Genomic DNA, 18,573 nt, shown 5'->3' with positions numbered 1-18,573 from the left:
AAGAAGTAGAGAACAAGGAAACCAAGAATTCTTAAAAATGCTTAAAGAAGAGTGTGGTTTCCCAGATAGTATTGACTTTAGTGACAGATATAAAGAAGCTATTGGAAAGTTCAAGGATGGAAATACTGACCCGAACCTATTTAGCTTTATGGCTCAGCACCAAAACGGATATAATCTCAAACCTGGAAAATACAAGCTCGCTAAGGGATATGATTTAATAGCATATCATCCAAATGACATGGATGAATTTACTCCGAGATATTTGATGTCAGAGCTAAATGACAATTCAACTTTCGTCATGAAACGCGTAAAAAATAGAGACGGAACGAAAGAACAAAAGCTTATGAATGCGGATGACGTAGATAGGGAAATTGTTAAAAACGGTCTCGGAATATATGAAATGCCAGCAGATGAGGTACAAGAAACTCCACAGGAAGAAATAGTTCAGATACAACCAGACATGGAAGAAATAGTTCAGCAACAACAGCTAGAAGAGCCTGAAGGAAACGAACAAGTCACTCCTTTGGAAACTAACTTCACAGAACTAGATGAAGATTTGGAACAGCCGAAAAATCTTGACCCTCAACAAGAGTATGCGGAGAATATGGAATATTTCCAAGAGTCTAAAAAAAATTCGGCTGACATAGTAGAAGAATATCGAAAAATGTTTGCCGACATACAAAAGACTCCAACACCAGATGAAAATATTCTGCATAGAATGGAAGTACTGAAAGAAAATGTACACAAATACAACAACCCTTTTTACTTACGAGCATTTAACGTTCAATCTTCGGATGAACTCGGTGAAAATAAAAGGTTAAATTTCAAGAAAACATATAGAAATGAAACATTGTTTAAAGTTCATTCAGAACCTAACCAAGATGGAAACAAACCTACTTTTGTTTCTGCAGACGATGGAACTACAATGAGATGGGGTCATAAAGCTAACCCGGATAGGTGGTTCATAAACTTACAACCTCAATTCCAAGAAGTTGTAGACGCAATGGAAGTCAATGGTGAACCAGATATAGCTGGTATTTTAAGCGCGGCTTTAATGCCATTGAAAGATATGAAACATGCAGATATTTTGGACCAGTATGAAATGAACATGGCTGATGGAAATATAACACCTGACGTTCTAGAACATTTATCTCAAAGAACTACACAGAACCATAGAGATGGTATATTTGGTGAAGAGTTTAGAAAGAAAGTTATGGACAGAGAAGGAAGAGAACCTATTGTACATGACCTTGCAAACGAAAGTTTACAAAATGTCATAAAAACTTACTTTGCAGGCGATGAATCGAGAAGGGATGAATATTTAAGAAAACTCAAATGGACAGTACCAAATGAAATGTTAGTATTGAAAAACATGTTCCTTGACAAAATAAAACCAACTACAGAAATAAACGACGCAAGACTGAAAGATTGGGTAAAAGCTTTCCCATTCACAAAAGATATAGTTGGTAACATGGAAAGAAAACCAGAATGGCTACAAAAACATATATTTGGAAACGAGCATATTCCATATGGACAGGCACTGTTTGAAGAGCTTGAACCGGAAACTCAGGAAAGAGTCATGCAAACAATACGCGAAGACTCAAATACAGACTATGACAAACTCTTTCTAGGATATAGGTTACCTGAGATGGGCGACCAGAGTCCAAAGGCAAAAAGGGCATGGAAAATTTGCAACATACTAGATGAACATAATGCAAAGATGCAACAACTTCAAGCAGAGGGCAATGAAGGAAAAAGAAGAGTTAAAAACTCAGTCAGGAAGAAAGTAAAGCTTGGTCCACGTGGGTTCTATTATGACATATAAATCCAACTATTCTATATTTTTACTCATATGAAATGTACGCCGCTCAGAATATAACGCCAACAGTTTTGGATGCTATGAATGGAAATGTTTCCGAATGGTATAACGAATGCGACAATGCCATTAGAAGGTCAGAAATAGTTCCTGGAACTTACGAATATACAACTGCTGTTTCTTATGGAAACGTAGGTGAGTTTGGAGAAGGTTCTTCAACAACAGTAGATATTGCTTGCGACAGGTTTCATATAATTTCTATTGACAACTCTTTCTTATACGTGGAACAAGACATTGAAATAAAACCTTCTGCCAAGTTGTCTGACAAGAAAGGTTGCAATGGAATTTTCTATGTCGGATACCAATATGCTCCAGAAGTTTTCATGGGATATAAGATATATTCTAACTCTGACTTAGTTCAAACAGTAACATGGGCAAACTATGAATGGTTCGCTTTGAGAAACTCAGTACAACCACAAGCTAGAGAACAAACAGACCAGTATGCAACTATTGAGAAAATAAGAAGACTTGACCCTAACGTTCCAGGAGTTTATGTTAACCTTTCTGGACAAACTGCAGCAGCAGTAACCAAAGTAAAATTGAAACTTAGAGTTCCTTTGTCATCTTTCCTCATCTTCAGGTTTTTAAGATACTTGCCAAACTGGGCAGGAAAAATTTCTATCGAACTTACTCCAAGCAAAAATAACTTAGTCATTGCACCAACACAAGACCCATTCACTCTTACAGAAGTAGTGGGAACAAATAAAATGTCATTCGCCGACTTTTGCAAAAACAAAGTTGACTTAGACTTTGGTTTCTCAAACCTCAACACTGAAGTAAACTATTATTTCAATGCTGCTGGAGATGCTTGGGACCCAGTTAAGTTCACATGCGAAAAATTTGAATGCAAGAGAATAGAAAGCAGACTTGCAGTCTATATGTTGGACCCAGATATTTCAAATGCTTTAGCTGCCAAATATATTGCAGTTCCACTTATGTTCCCTATACACCAAATATCTGTCAAAGACTTTGCAGGTGAAGTTGGAAACCAAAGTGCTGACCCAGGTGCAAGAACAGATATTGCCTTAACAACTGCAATGAAACATGCAGATACTATGTTTGTACTGTTCAGACGAACTATAAATGACTATTCTTGCTTCTACAACCCTGGTATTAAATACCATATAAACATAGATGGCAAATATTATCCAAGAGAAGAATATTCTACAGTTGAGGATATGAGGTCATACAACTTGACATTAGATGCTATGAACTTTAACAACAACTTCACAACAACTATTAACCCTGAAATGCAAAGTTCTATTATGCCATATGTGAAAGTATGGACTCATACAGGAGGTCAAAAAACTCAATATACAAATGGAGACCGTTCAAAATTTTGGCTTGGCATTCCATTTGCTGACTCAGAAGACTTTATGGGTGGTATTTCAACTGTTGGTACTGTACAAATACAATATACTGGTGACAGAGACGGTCCAGATGAATTGAAAGCAAAGAAGTTTACAAAACCAATAGCACTTTTCACGGAAGATGCTCTTTTGAAGATTCGTTCGATGAAACCTGCTGGGCTCCTCAGATTGGTATAACGACAGCTTCCATCGAGCAGATTTGGCAGCAGGTCAGTAAGTTGTTCTTGAACTGACTTCTCTCCGTCAAATATTGACAGTACGCCAGTTTTGACATAATATTGTATTATAAACTTACCTTTAGAAATATCGTCAGTTTTGTTGTTATATTTTTGTCTGCTTCAAGAACTTTCACCATTTCGTTATACCAACTTTCTTTGCTTTATGAAAATATTTTGGTTCAGCAAAGACTGCTATTCTATAACATTTTCCATTGTTTGTGTAAAGAACTATTCTGTCAATGTATTTGTATTGTTTGTGTGTGTAAACTTTGTTCTGCTTCAATTCGAAGAGATACTCAATACGTCCATCTTTTTATTCTAAGTAAAATGTCATTTCCGAAAAATAGAAGCGTAAGTGTTTCAAAAGGTTTAATGGCGGTGGCAGATGTGAAGTTAAATTCACCAACTCAAACAAACAGTCAAAGTGTTGTTGTCAATGTCAAAGAAAGAGATGTTGAAGTGGGGAAACCATACGAAGACGAAGATGGTATAACAATTGTTCCTGTAAAAGAACAACCAACATATCCTGAAGTTAGCAGAGACTTAAGTTCTGTTGCAGATATTCGAAACGACTACCAACAACTTAAAGACAAACTTAAAACTCAGGAGAAGATTTGTCAAGCTTTGGTATAATGTTAAACTTGGTCGAACACAACCCTGTAAAAGTGAACTCATATGTCATTGCACCTCATGAAGTTTTGAAAGAACTATTGAAACTTTTGACAGAGGCAGACGATATAAACATCAAAGAAATAGAACCCGACATTAGTTGCTGTGGTGTTTCATATAATGTCATTGACAAGATATACGTTATGAAAGGAGGTGAAACGTTGAACTTAAAATATAGTTTCCCAGACGTCATAAAAATATTTGACGACCACAACATTTCATTAAAATTTATTGCTAAGTAAATGGCAGAAGACATAGTGGTTTATACTATTACGACTAAAAACCCTGAGTCATATAATTCTATAACAACAAACTTACAAAGTCCTCAAGGACGATATTGTAAACTAACCTTAAACACAATGACGACTAAAGCCTGTTTTGCTCTTTTGACACCAGAAGACTTTATTGTTGTGAATGGTAAAAAATACTCCTTTGAAGATACTTACTCAGATATACCACCAACAGGTTTTGTTGACTTATTTAATACTTTAAGGACGGATGTAACATGTGCTGCAACTAGAGCAGGTTTCATTATGTTTGGATGTCCGACTGAGTTTACTATAAACGATATGAGCTATAATACAAAACTTATATCTGGTTTTTACTACCAACAGTTTCCTATAACAGGAAAAGGTGTCATACAAGGAATGTCTATTCCATTGACTTTAAGTACACCTATTTTATATATTGTTTCAAACTTAGGTTCAAAGTGCTATTCGAATGTCGACAGAAACTACTATGACCAAAAGATACTTATGCGTATAAACAACACTTTCTCTGCTGGTTTGCCTATTGTTCATTCGAATGCAGTTTTCAACCTTAGTGAACTCAAACACTTTGGCAAAATAAACGTTGACATTAGTTGACGCAAACTTTGTTCCTGTAAAACTTTTATGTCCTATGTATTTGTCAATGACGGCAGAAAGTTTCGAATTGGAAGATGCAACTGGTGAAAGTATTGTATTACAAGAACAACTTCAACAACAAATAGCTCAAGAACAACAAATGCAACAAAGAACAACAAAGTCAAGAATAAAAAAAATATTTTTTTTTATTTTTATAAAAATGTACAGAATAGATGTTTCAGATTTTTATGACTTCCAAGCATTCAGAAATATGTGTCCATTTAGAGACTATAACAAAGCAGTCGAGAATTTGAAACGTTTAGTCATTTATGTGACTCTGCCCCAGAATGTTATGTCATGAAAGAATGGGATGTTGTCTTTAACAAACCAAGAGCAACAATAGTTTCAGAACAAGAATGTAGACAGAAACTTAAGAAAATAAAAGTCGTACAAGTTGGAATGAAGATGTTAGATGCTTGGGATATCTTATTGTCAAAGTTAGAAGATTTTTCAGTTCGAGGTATAAAGTTCTATACACCTTCTCCAAACTTCTATTCTATCTTCACTGGATATAAATACGAACAAGTAGAATGGAAAGAAAATATTATAGAAGCTTGGTTAGACCATGTCAAAGAAATTATATGCAATGGAAACGAAAGAGTCTATGAGTATATCTTATGTTGGTTTGCAAACATCTTACAACATCCAAGTGCTAAAAATGAAACTGCTCTCATTATAATTGGAAAACAAGGAACTGGTAAGAACACTTTCTTTACAGATATTGTGCAAACTGTTAGAAGGCTATTCGAACCCTAATATGACAAACTTAGAAAACATCTGCGGCAATTTAACTCTCAATAGAGAATATGAAACTTATAGTTTGCAATGAACTTCAAAGTATAGATACAACAAAAGTTTTGAACTCAGATGCTTTGAAGAGTCTTATAACAGACAAAGTTGGAGTTGTTGAAAGAAATATAAAGACCAAAGAGTTTGTGAAAATGTTGCAAACTTCATTATGGTTTCAAACAATCTGTTCCGATGAAGTTAGAAAGTTCTGACAGAAGATATGTAGTTGTCAGAACGTCAGATTCTCATATGCAAGATACAGAATATTTTGACGACTTAGCAGAAACTTTGACATCTGACTTTTACAACCACTTGTTCTCATATTTCATGACATTAGATATTTCTAAGTTCAATCCAAGACAAATTCCACATACCGAAGAAGACAAACATTGTTAGAAGCAAACAAGAGTGTATATGAACTGTTCATAGATGAAACTGACTTTTGTGTCGATGAAAGGTTGCATTTGTACGATGAAATAAACAGATATTGTCAGAAATATGGTTATATGGCAGCTTCTAAACGTACATTCTTGGCAAATGTCAAAAATCTTTTAGATGTTCAGAACGGCGTATATACAAAGAAAAATTTTTATGAGTAAATTTAAAAAAAAATATTTTTTTATCCGATAGAAAAGATGGCAAAATTCATCTCAGTAAATAAGTACATGACAGAAGTCAAAGATAAGTTAGCTCCATTCGCATATTTGAATGTTTACTTCTACAATTTTGAAAAGTCTACATTTGACAAAATTTGGAACATTGCACAGTTAAGTTTGCTGTTGTTAGAAAAAGTGGTGCAACTTTTGAAGACTTTATACATTGACGGTATGTTGACAGTCAAAGAAAATTTTGACAGAAATTCTCAAAACTCGAAGAAGTAAAGCATACAAACTTGTTATACCTTATGAACCAAAGAAAGCAGACGACTATGAATATTATGAGTCTAAGATAGTTGAGTTCAAGGTAAATTGGGTAAAAAGATTTTAGAGTCTAAGCCAGTGTTTGCCCCTAAAGAGGAAGAGAACATTGACATTGACCCAGAAATGTTCTAAAAATAAAAATTTTATTTTTACATGTCAAATTTCTTTTTCTCTGGAACATGGTTCAGGTTTTCTTTCTTCTCTTCTACTTTCTTTTCTTTCTTTTCTTTCTTTTCTCTCTTCTTCTTCTTTTTCTGGTGGAGTTATGTCAAATTTGGCGCAACCAATTTATGTAAAAGTTCTTTGTCCTTTAATAGCTCTTCTATTCTGTTTTCTATTTCATCTTCAAGAACAGCGCATGTGCCTTTTTGCATTCTAAGAACTTTTGTTTTGGACTTCATCTTTCCAATCGGCGTCATCTCTGTCAACAAGTCTGTCATTGACAAATTTTAAGACTGCTCTGCTTAATGTTTTATGGTTCTTGTCATATTCCCAGAAACAGAACTTTAGAACCAAATTCACCTTTCTTGTTTACACTATGTAAGATTTTTTGGTCGACAGATGTTTTGCTGTCAAAAAGCTTGTCTCGAATATAGATAGCGAAATCGCTAGACATTTTCAAAAAGATAAAAATTTTAATTTTTCAAAAATATGTTTAGAAAAAAAGTTTGCTGACATTGACAAGAAATTTGAGAAATGTTTTAAACAAGAACAAGAGGAAGTTAGAAAATGCTCAGATAAAGCCTATACATGACAAGTTCTTATTTGCTCAGAATGGTATAACAGGTCTAATTGCACCACCTGGTCGGGTAAGACTTTCACTTATCTTAAAATGGCTGCACAACAACAAAGAACTAGATGAAAGAACCCATTCTATGAGTTAGTTGTTATTTGTATCTGGTCAATTTGACCAAACGTCAATTGTTCAAAGAATTATAAAGAAGTCAAGTTAGTATGTATAAAAAGACATCTGAGCTTGTTAGATTGGGATAAAGAAAGTACCAAAGAAGAGTTTTGAAGTATAATGCTATAAATGAGTATTTCAATTCTAAGTTCAAAGTACCCAAATGAGAGAATGCAGAGGAAATATTAGAGAAGAAACACTTCAGAACAAACAGAAAGAGAATAGAATACATTTCGAAGAAATTGCAATCTTACGATTGGAAGACTTACCCTCATAGATATCGTCTTTTATTTAGATGACTTTTGCTTCTCATCCTTTGTTAAAGAATAGAGAACAAAGACATGTTGTCGAATTCTCAAGAAGCTCAGACACTTTAACATCTCAGTTGTCATTTGTGTACAGACAGCCAAGAAGTTTAAGTAAGGATGTAAAGAGAATACTTACTGACATAATATCTTCCCCGGATTGTCCGAAGACGATTTCATGGGAACTTATGAAAGAGTCCATGGCAGGTAAGTTTGACAAGACATGAACTATGGGAGAAGTACAAAGTCATACAAGACCCTCATACTTCTTCAGAATTCATATCTACGCAAAACAAAGTTCAAATTGTAAAAAGTCAATAAAATAAAGAGTTCAATTACTCTGCTTGTTTGAAGTTGTCAAAATACTCTGTTATTTTTCCTTTAACAATGGCAAAATCTTCTTTGAAGGTAAGAATTGTAACAACTTTCATATCAATAGGTGTGTTTGAGGTAACGTATCTTGAACTATTTTGTTCACATCTTCATTCGGTGTCATTGAAATCGTAAGTTTTCGCGATAGAACCAATTTCTGTCAGATTTGAATCTTAGCAAGGTCGTAAAGCTTTTGTTGTTTTCTTCTGACTAAAATGCACATAACGCAAATCTCTCTGTCTTCTTCATTTTCCATCTCTTCAGTTATAAATCATATACTTAATAGTTCTTTTCTTTCCTTTGGTTACCGAACGTGGTTATTCTTTTCTGAATGTTTTTGTTTTTGCTTCAAGCTTGTTCTCTAGCTCTTCACGTTTCTTGTCTATGATTCTCATCTAACACATGAAAAATTAAAAGCGTACGAGGTGGCAAAGGCCCACATTGCTCCGCATTTACAAGAAAGTCCTAATGTACATAATATCTCTTAAATTTATTGGCAATTTTTACGATTTTTCATACGGATCTTCATTCCTCGGTTTTTCGAGGGTAGCAAAATATGAGGAAGATTCTTCTAAAGTTTTTTTGTCTGTTGGTTTTCAACCAAATGATATGCTATGCTTTGTAGAAGAAGAGCATTCAAAATACTTGCATTTGGTACATATGTCCTTGACTGAACGAATGAGACGGAGTTTGTTTGTTAAAAAACTGTATGTATCATATTCTTCATTTTATAGCTTCATGAACGATAGCAGATTGTTGTTTCTCTTTTGTTGACAATCTGTCTTTACATAACAAAATAAAAAATAAATAAAAATAAAACTAACTTTTTTTTTTTAAGTTTGGTCATCCTTCACATATATGAAAATATTACTAATTTTTTACTTAAAAATATGCAAGCGGCTCATAGCTCAAGTGGTATGGCTACTCCGCTACAGCGTCGAAGACTCGGTTCAAATCCCGAAATTCGCGAGGTTTTTTCCTTTTATGCCAGTGAAATTTCATGTAATAGGTTTACTTGGTGTTAGACCTAGTGAAGAAAATAGAAACGATATAAGTTTACTTTGTAAAGGTTGGACGATAAAATTTACTGAACTGGACGTCGGAATTGTCGTTTGAAAAAGTAAAAGACTTGTCTTGAAAAAGTAAAAGACTTGTCTTTGAAAAAAGTAAAAGATGTAAAAGTAAAGGATGTTTGCAAGAAACTTGTTTAAAAAGTTAAGACTGCTGAAGTAACGGGTTAGTCTGAATCAAGACCCACTGTTTCTCAAATTTGAGAACTTTCACAAAAAATTTTTGAAAAAGTAAAAGACTTGTCTTGAAAAAGTAAAAGACATTGTCTTGAAAAAGTAAAAGACTTTGTCTTTAAGAAAAGATTGTAAAAAGACTTGTCTTGAAAAAAAGTAAAAAGACTTGTCTTGAAAAGTAAAAGACGTCTTAAAGTAAACTTGTTAAAAAAGTAAAAGATCGCTTGAAACAATGACCGGACATAGACCCAGCAGATGAGCAATCTACCTTATAGAGATTAAATGAGTAGTTAGGAACTACTGACATCTGAAGTCAAGCGTAAAAATAAACGCTTTACATGTATTTTTCAGCAACTTCGTCAAATAATTTTATAGCACTATCTATCTCATCTACTTCAAACGTTTCTTTACCTTTCGTAGGGAGCACCATACATTTTCTCAAACTTTTCAAGTAGTTCTGTTTCAGCAGCATCTCATATTCATTTACAAAACACAACTTGACTCTATTGACTATACTGTCATATCTTTTAGTTATATTATATGTTCTTTCCTATTTATATCTTTTTGTATTGAAGTCTTCGTTTCTGAACATGTAAAGTAAGCCTTCACTGCAACGTTCCCGTATCGAATGAACCATATGTTATGAAGTTATATCCAAAACTGGGTCTAACCATAACAAACTAATTGTATAAGACTTTTGTCGATGAAATTATGCTGTAAGTTCCATAGAATCTTACCGATATCATAAGCTCAGGATTTCTTGTCAAATTTTCTGAGTAGAAGCAATTTTAAACCCAGTCGTTTGTTTTTTTTTCAGATGGAGAAGTAATAAGTCTGACAAAGATATTTGTTGTATTTCTTTGAGTATCTTACGTTTAAATCACCTATTCTAACCAATTTTGGTGTCATTGTCTATCTTTTTAACTGTTTCAAACTCAATGTTAACATTTCTGTTCTACATACAAAATAAAAAAAAATTTTTATAAAAAACTAACTTTATTTTTTCTGTCTTAAGGAAATTCATGATTTTGTTGCTGAATTCAATAAAATAATGTTTAGGTAGAATGTTAGATCTAAACAATGTTTTCTAACATGTTTTTAAACCTCTTTGAATTTTCAAGACTTCTTCGTAATGTTGGCAAGACTTCTTCATCGTACATTCTTGTGTCATGATTTCATCGTACTGGGTTGTCAAGACTTCTTTCGTAAATGTTTTGTGTCAGACTGCTTTCGTAAATGTTTTGTCAAGATTCTTCGTACTATGTTTTGTCAAGACTTTCTTCGTAATGAGCGGAAATGACCAAAAAGTAATGTTTTGTTAGAATGTTGTTAATGTTTATCTAACATTTTTTCTAAATGTTTCTAAAACACACAAAATTCATGAATTTTTGTTGCTGATTCAATAAATATATTTTAGGTGAAGAGGTTGAGATTTCACCTCGTTTTTTCACCTAATTTCACCTCGATGAATTGTCGATGATATTTCTCGTACATGTTTTGTCCAAGACTTCTTCGTACATGATTCATTCTATCTTCTATCGATAAAACTGTTTTTGTCAGTAAGACTCCTTCCGTCAATTGCAGGCGTAAATTTAGCTCCCAGCACACACTAATACTATTTTAGGTATGAAGACGTGTCACACCATGTATCAACCGCTTTTACCCTCACCCTACTGTCTTCTAACCTGCTTATTTTTTCATCATAGCTTGTGCCCGATGGAAATACTAAACTATGTGTAACCATTCATTAGAGACATCCCGCAAGACGTAAACAACAATTTCACTCTGTAACGCCTGTCCTTGAGGTAATAATTCTTGTCTGCCTGTAGATTCTCACACTCACGAATGGCTGTCCGTCGCTGACAATACGATGTAGACTCCAAATGTCTTCGTTAGTACAGGACCGACATAATATCTTTCTCTTGACATCTGAAAGAAGGAAAATCGTCAGCCTGTTGATAGTTTTTTGTTTCAGAAAATGCTAAACATGTCCCATTTTTGTATTTCTACTATAAGGTTTTTTTCTCGGCTTTGCTTTCATAATTGAAACCGATAAATAAGAGTTATACGCATACCAAGAATACTTCTATCTCCTTGACCGCGAGCATAAACTCCTAACAATCGAGTATCATCACTCATGATAGGCCTCATAACCTCTAGACACTGACCGCGGCGCATTCGAAAACACTAGATGCTATAATAGTTCGATATAGTATATAGACGAGCCGAACGGCCGCCCGTGCTTCACACTCATTAACACGCGCACACCAACCCGATCGCAACTGTGACGACGTAAGTGGGCAAGATTACAAATGTGTTCTTCTTATAAAGAACACAGACGCGTTTATAATATAAATATAGCGCAAAACTTTACCTCTTCTATCTTATCTCTTATTTCCCAAACAACATTTGCAACTTAGAAACAAAGTTGTCGTAGGTCTTAAATTCTCAGATATATATGTCAGAGAATGTTCTTATATACCATGCTGCAGTCTTTGTCCATGACTTTGTGTTGCAATGAAATCCAAGAAACTCATAGTTAACCTTACGTATGAATCTTCTATTCTACTGAGTCCAGTGGTTTCACTTCTATTTCATCGAATTCTGAATAGTAAGCTTTGTTGTTGTATTTCAGGAAAGTTTAGTAGAAAGACTGTGATGCGCAACAGAATTATAACAGACTACATGACGAGTGTTCAACATGCCAGAACAATACATATCACTCGATAATACTCTGGAGCAATATACATGGCTTACTGCAGCTCACTCACGCCATATGAGTTGCCACTCAGCTTAAGAATCGTGTCCTTAGTCCATCATCTCCAGCCGTATCGTTCCTCGAAATATCCGCCCAAGCCAGATCGAATGTGAACGAAGACATGACAACCAGAACATGAAGCTATCTCTACCTACACAACAGCCTTAGATCGTAACGCTCCAGTTCACCTACGACCACACAGAAATGCGTTAATATACGTGAATTAGCCACAGATTCTGAATTCAAGATCTGTGCTTCATCAATAACAAATATAATTTCTAACAATAAAAAAAAATATTTTTTTAAAAAAACTAACTTTATCTTAAGGAAATTCATGAAAATTCAAGATTTTCGAGAGTTTTAGACCATGTTAGAAAACGTGTTAGAAAACGTGTTAGATCTAACATTCTAACATAAATTATATTTTTGGGTCATTTACGCTCATTACGATGAAGAAGTCTTGACAAAACATTTACGAAGAAGTCTTGACAAAACATTTACGAAGAAGTCTTGACAAAACATTTACGAAGAAGTCTTGACAAAACATTTACGAAGAAATTCATGAAAATTCATGAAAATTCATGAAAATTCATGAAAATTCAAGAGGTTAGAAAACAGGTTAGAAAACGTGTTAGATCTAACATTCTAACATAAACATTATTTTTGGGTCGTTTATGACAAAAATAAATGGTTCATTTACTCACAATATTTTTGTACAAAACGACCCCAAACTTTTAACTTCTTTTCTGCAGCTTCTAATGCTATCTTAGCGAGTTCATATTCTCTAAATTCTCTCTTTAAATCTTCTTGTTCCCATTGGTCTAGTTCGTATGGAGAATCTCTATAACCAGAACATATCTCACGTTCATGTTCTATTTGTTTTTCATGCATTTTTCTAACTTCTTCTTCGAACAAAGGTTTTGCATTCTCTACTGTATCTTCAAGTTCTTCTTCATCTAATTTCTCATGAACTTTCTTGTCTATGGAGTCCAGAATTTTTCCAACTGCTATACATATTTTGGAGAAGCCCACATTGCTATATAGTTTACAAGTCTTGGGTCTACATACATTCCTCTAACCTGTTTGATTTCATCCGGAATTCCTGCATGAATTTGTATAAAAAGCAACCGCTGTTTTCCGCGGGTTGGTATATTCTTCACAAAATGCCTTAAAATACTCTCCAGGACTTATTTTTCCAACAACCTTCTAAAGTCTTTCCTAAACTGCTGACACATCTTTGTTGCATTTATATAACCATCCTTGTCTCTACGTAAGACTTCAATACCGTTGTAAGTGCCTTTTGTGAATGTTTCGCCATTAGATTGTTCGTGAACGTTTTTGCTTCGACTGACATTTCTGTTCTTACAATAAAAATAAAAAATATTTTTGGGATGGCTTAAACCGTCGGACATTCGTTTGTTGGCTTAACCGCCGGACCACAACGATAAAAATCTCGACAAAACATATACGATGAAGTCTCAACAAAACATTTACGATGAAGTCTTAACAAAAAATATACGATGAAATCTATTTCCTGTGTTGTTGTCAAAATGTCATGTTGTCACACTTTTTCAAAAAAGATGTTAGTTGACCGAGACCGAGTGACGAGTGACCTGGTCGCCTAAAATATATATTTTTTTCTATCTTAAGGAAATTCATGAAATCACCTGTTGAATTTTGTATAAAAAGCAACCCGCTGTTTTCCGCGGGTTGGTATATTCTTCACAAAATGCTTGTTTTGAGGTCGAGCCACTTTGGCTCCACCTCTTTTTTCAACCAAAAACTCATTTTGTCGAATTCAGCACAAAATTCATGAAAATTCAACGGGTGAGAAAACAGGTGGAGAAAACAGGTGAGAAAACGGGTGAAATCTCACCTCTTCACCTAAACATTATTTTTCAATACTTTTTCAGCACTTTTCCGTAGTTGTATATGAAAGACAATTCGAGATAAAATTTCTTCATCTGAAAATTTTCTACCGGCATTTGTAAAGATATAGTCTAACGGTTTTGTATCTGCTACTTTTGTTCTTTGTTTTTCAACCTGAAGCATTTTATATATGTAAAAATATACTGTTTTAAAAACGTTTTAAAATGGTATGCCATATAGCTTCTTGAATTTGTTAAGATATAGTCTAACGTTTTTTCCATCTGTATCTCTAGCGTTTACAAAAGCATAGTCTTCCTTAGTAAAACATACTTGTAATTTTCTATAGTTTACGCCGGTATAAAAGTAGAAAGAGTCTTGTTCTTCGCTATAGTAGTAAAACTCAAACGTATGCTTACCATAGTCTGTAATTTCAATTGTTTCATCTTCTAGTTCGTCGATGAAATCGAATACAATATCTCCAAATTTGCCTTTGTTCTTATTGTTTTCAGAACAAGTGACCCAGCGTAAGTTTTCAAGTCTATTGTCGTTTCTTATATGGTTTATATGGTCTACAAAAGGTAAATTGTTAGGGTTCGGTATAAAATGAGTTGCAATGACAACATGTTTTAAATAGTGTTTCCCACCAATCCTCATCCTAGCATATCCGTTATTTTGCTCCCATTCGCTTAAAACTCTCTTTGTCTCTTTGTTTCTGACTTCAAATGACTCACAACAGTGAATTTCATATTTCTCATCTAACAAACAAGTTTTCCAACAGTCTTTTCCGACAGACTCAGCGTACATTTCAAATAAAATAAAAAAATATTTTTTTTAAAATATGTTGTTTTAAATGGTATGCCATTTCATATTTCTCATCTAACAAACAAGTTTCCCAACGGTCGTCTCCAACAAAACACAGCGTACATTTCAAATAAAAATAAAAAAATATTTTTTTCTTTACTTTACATAACCGCCTGCTGCCATAAGTCTTTGACGCCAACCCATACCAGCTAATGAAGGTTGACTTGGTTTAGTTTGGAAACTAAACTTTGGTTTTGGTTTATCTTCAGTTTTTGGTTTTTCTTCTTCTATCGGTTTTTCGTCACTTTTCGGTTCCTCTGACTTTACCTCACCTGCAGGAAACAGTTGTGTCGTCAACATCTTCGTAAATATCATATGCCATTTGTTTTTGTTTTCCTTTCAACTTTTTGTGTTTGTTGTAAAGTTTAGAATATTTCGACTCTAAGTCAATGAGATGTTCTATAATGAACTGTTGGTCAGTGAAGTAAACTTTTCCATCTGTTGTCTCGAAAGCTCCTTCAGACTTCAATATTTATTTGTGAGAGTCTGTTTCTTTTTTGAGATACTAGCCGTTCCATTTCTATGAAAAGTGACTTTATAGTTAGGGTTTGTATTTCCAGACCTGGCACTTTCATTATTGAATTTTTCTCTTCATCTGTAAGTTCTTTGACAGGTTTTGACAATGGTTCTGAACTTTTTGTTTGGTGTCAAATCTACCGTTTCAACTTCTTCGGTCATTCATCTCAGTAAAAAATTTTAGTTTGGTTTGTTTTCAACTGGTTGTTTAGGTTTTTAAGTCGGTCTAAAACTTCCTGAGGTATAGGAAGAACTTGACAAACACGTGGTGTAACTGCTGGAAGTCGACAAATCCATCTTGAACCCATTTGTCTCAATGCTGTATTGTTCATTTCATCTCAGTAAAAAATTTTACATTCCCCACGTTTGAGGCGGTTGAGGTGGTTATTGTTTACCCACTGTTGTGCATGGTTATATCCTCTGTTAAAGAATCTTCACCTTGGTCCATATAGTGTCCTGCTTGGTTATAGTAGTCATTTGCTTTGTTATAATAGTTTCCTGCTTGTCTTCCTACATTATCCATCCATCCTTGAACTTTCCTCTTGTTTCAGGATTTGGAATAAGATTTGCTGCATCTCGTGCTACATCCCAACCTTTCTGTACAGTTTGTATAATAGGTTGTGCTTTCTCTTAAGTATACCTAATGTACTCAAAATCTTTCTTCCAACTCCAAATACACCTCTGGCTATTGTTCCAACTGCGGGCAAAAATCTGGATGCAACTCCTGCTAATGCGCCAAATAAACCCATTTCTTACAGGGTAAAAAATGACGAATCCAAACAAGGACCCCTATGTTTCTAAAGCAACAAAGAAAGCACTCATGATAAAAATCTTTAGTTCAACACCAAATGCTTGGTTTATGGATATCTTGGAAAACATTCCGAGGTATAGAGAAGATGGACCACCATACTGGCTAATATTTGTCGGTCAAACACAAGATACTGTGAAGCCATACCATTATGGTCCAAAAATATTTTAGATGTGAAAACTGCTTTGACAATATTCGTTGACAAATACCATCCAACAAAACTGACATCTGACTGTGAAAGTTCTTTCAAATCAGATGATGTAAAAAAACTATCTGCGTTCAAAAAATGTAAACCAATATTTCATTGTCGACCAAAACCATTCTGCTCTTGGTGTCATTGACAGTTGTATAAAAATCTTAAGAGACTTAAACCAACCACAAGGTGGTGAAGCAAATGAAATGTCATATGACGACAAGTATAGACACTTCTCCATGGCAAAGATGAGACAAGTTTTAAATATTTACAATAACCGTAAACAAAAAGGTTTGGGAAACCACTCTCCCGAAGAAATGAAAAACAACCCTGACTTAGAGAAAGACTATATATTTAATAGTTTAGTCAAAAGAGACAAACAAGAAAGAATGCCAGGCTTCAAACTTAAGAAAGGTGACAAAGTAAAAATAGAAATACCTAAACGCGACCACATATGAAAATACTATTGACTATGACAACAATGGGAACCCGACAGGTACTCACATTCGTGTTCGTAAAAATAGAAGAAATATACAAAGAATATTATGAAGTTTTAGGCAAACATGGCAAAATGTACACACTGCAAGAGAAGATAAAACTACTATTTCAGACCTCGTTTCAAACTTGTCAAAGTTCAAGGTGGTATACAAAGACAGTTCAAAATATAAGACAACTCCTGACGAATATGCTAAAGAAGTTGAAAATGACGACTAAGCAATTCTATACCATGCGTAAACTGTCATGTAAGGTGGCATATATTCTTTACTTTGTCCCGTTGTTTGCGTATATCCTGAAACGAAATGTGTATGGTTTCCTTCTCCCTGAGTGTCACTCCAGTAACAATTTATAGCAAACTTAACGTCGTCTTTAACATCATATCCTTTACCTTTTGTCATTCCTGACCAATCCCAATATCTACTTTGCCAACCTGCTTGAGATGTACTTAAATCTATGTAGTGACTGTGTGCAGGTAAATTTTCACCTGAAATCGTTTTACTTCCACCTGTTTCCTTTGAAGAGTTGCACAATACAAAAACCTGTCGACTATTTGTTCCCATGCACCAACACCAAACATTACTTGAGGACCTCTTGCTTCCATAGATGTATAAATAGAACCTACTGGGTTCATTAAATCAAACATATGAGACATTACAGGATTGTCTCTTTTGAACTTAAAATATAGTGCAACTATTTCAGGTTTCTTCTGGTTTGTGTCAGAATATTTTTTATAATATAATCTTATGTTTTCAGGGTAGGTAAAGTCTTGACTATAATATTTATTTCTGTCATCTGTATAATAGTATACTATTCTCGTTTTTTCTATTGCATTATATCTTTATATCTATAATAATCTAAATATAATGTTAGCTTTTGTTCATCTACATGTGGTGTTCTGACGTCATCTCCATAGTCATAATAATATGGTGCTGGAGCTGGGTCAGGCAATGTCATATCTGTCATTTCATAAACTCTTAAATATTTCTTTTGTTCGTCTCCATATAAGTTTAAGTAGCAGTTGTTGTCTAATGGAACTTTAACTTGTGTACCATCGTTCTTTTTATAGCTTACATACATTTCATTGTTATTTTTCGGAATGAGTTTATACCGTGTACCATTTTCTAAGGACTGTACCAACTGCCATCTAAAATATTTGTTTTCTTCATTGACAGAAAAGTCACCAACAATAGTTTCAATATTTTTTGTTCCTAGCAAACTTTGGTATATTTCATTGACATATGTTTTATCTGCTTTATTTTCAAGGCTAACGTTAAGTCTGTTATTTCAGAAGATGTATGTGTATTCCAACGTCACTTTTCCTGTTTAAGGTTTCTTGTAAGTTTGCAATATTTGCAATGGTATGTGTATGTCCAACGTCACTTTCCTGTTTAAGGTTTCTTGTAAGTTTGCAATATTTGCAATGGTATGTGTATGTCCAACGTCACTTTTCCTGTTTAAGGTTTCTTGTAAGTTTGCAATATTTGCAATGGTATGTGTA

The 18,573-nt window shown here is 34.2% G+C and overlaps 2 protein-coding genes and 4 pseudogenes across 6 annotated transcripts, besides 1 other annotated feature; 4 read left to right on the top strand and 2 right to left on the bottom strand.

Moving 5' to 3' along the window:
• Window positions 1-18,573: part of a mobile genetic element that runs on past both edges of the window.
• Window positions 38-901, top strand: TVAGG3_0741350 (protein of unknown function, DUF4106 family; the record flags this gene model as incomplete). The annotated part of the gene is made up of 1 exon (XM_051244892.1): window positions 38-901. A coding segment is annotated over one exon (864 nt), but the record flags the coding sequence as incomplete, so codon positions are not given.
• Window positions 1,649-1,825, top strand: TVAGG3_0741340 (protein of unknown function, DUF4106 family; the record flags this gene model as incomplete). Its single annotated transcript, XM_051244891.1, has 1 exon — window positions 1,649-1,825. One exon carries the CDS (start codon window positions 1,649-1,651, stop codon window positions 1,823-1,825), a length of 177 nt encoding a protein of 58 aa, XP_051091478.1.
• On the top strand, window positions 2,200-3,463 carry TVAGG3_0741330 (annotated as a pseudogene). The gene has a single exon. A coding segment is annotated over exon 1 (1,264 nt).
• Window positions 6,463-6,879, top strand: TVAGG3_0741320 (annotated as a pseudogene). The gene has a single exon. A coding segment is annotated over exon 1 (417 nt).
• Window positions 13,027-13,684, bottom strand: TVAGG3_0741310 (annotated as a pseudogene). Its single transcript has one exon. A coding segment is annotated over exon 1 (658 nt).
• TVAGG3_0741300 lies at window positions 17,288-18,241 on the bottom strand (annotated as a pseudogene). Its single transcript has one exon. A coding segment is annotated over exon 1 (954 nt).

This window comes from Trichomonas vaginalis, chromosome III (genome assembly GCF_026262505.1).
Source record: "Trichomonas vaginalis G3 chromosome III, whole genome shotgun sequence".
Classification (NCBI taxonomy): Eukaryota; Parabasalia; order Trichomonadida; family Trichomonadidae; genus Trichomonas; species Trichomonas vaginalis.
This window is presented reverse-complemented; position numbering and strand designations above follow the sequence as displayed.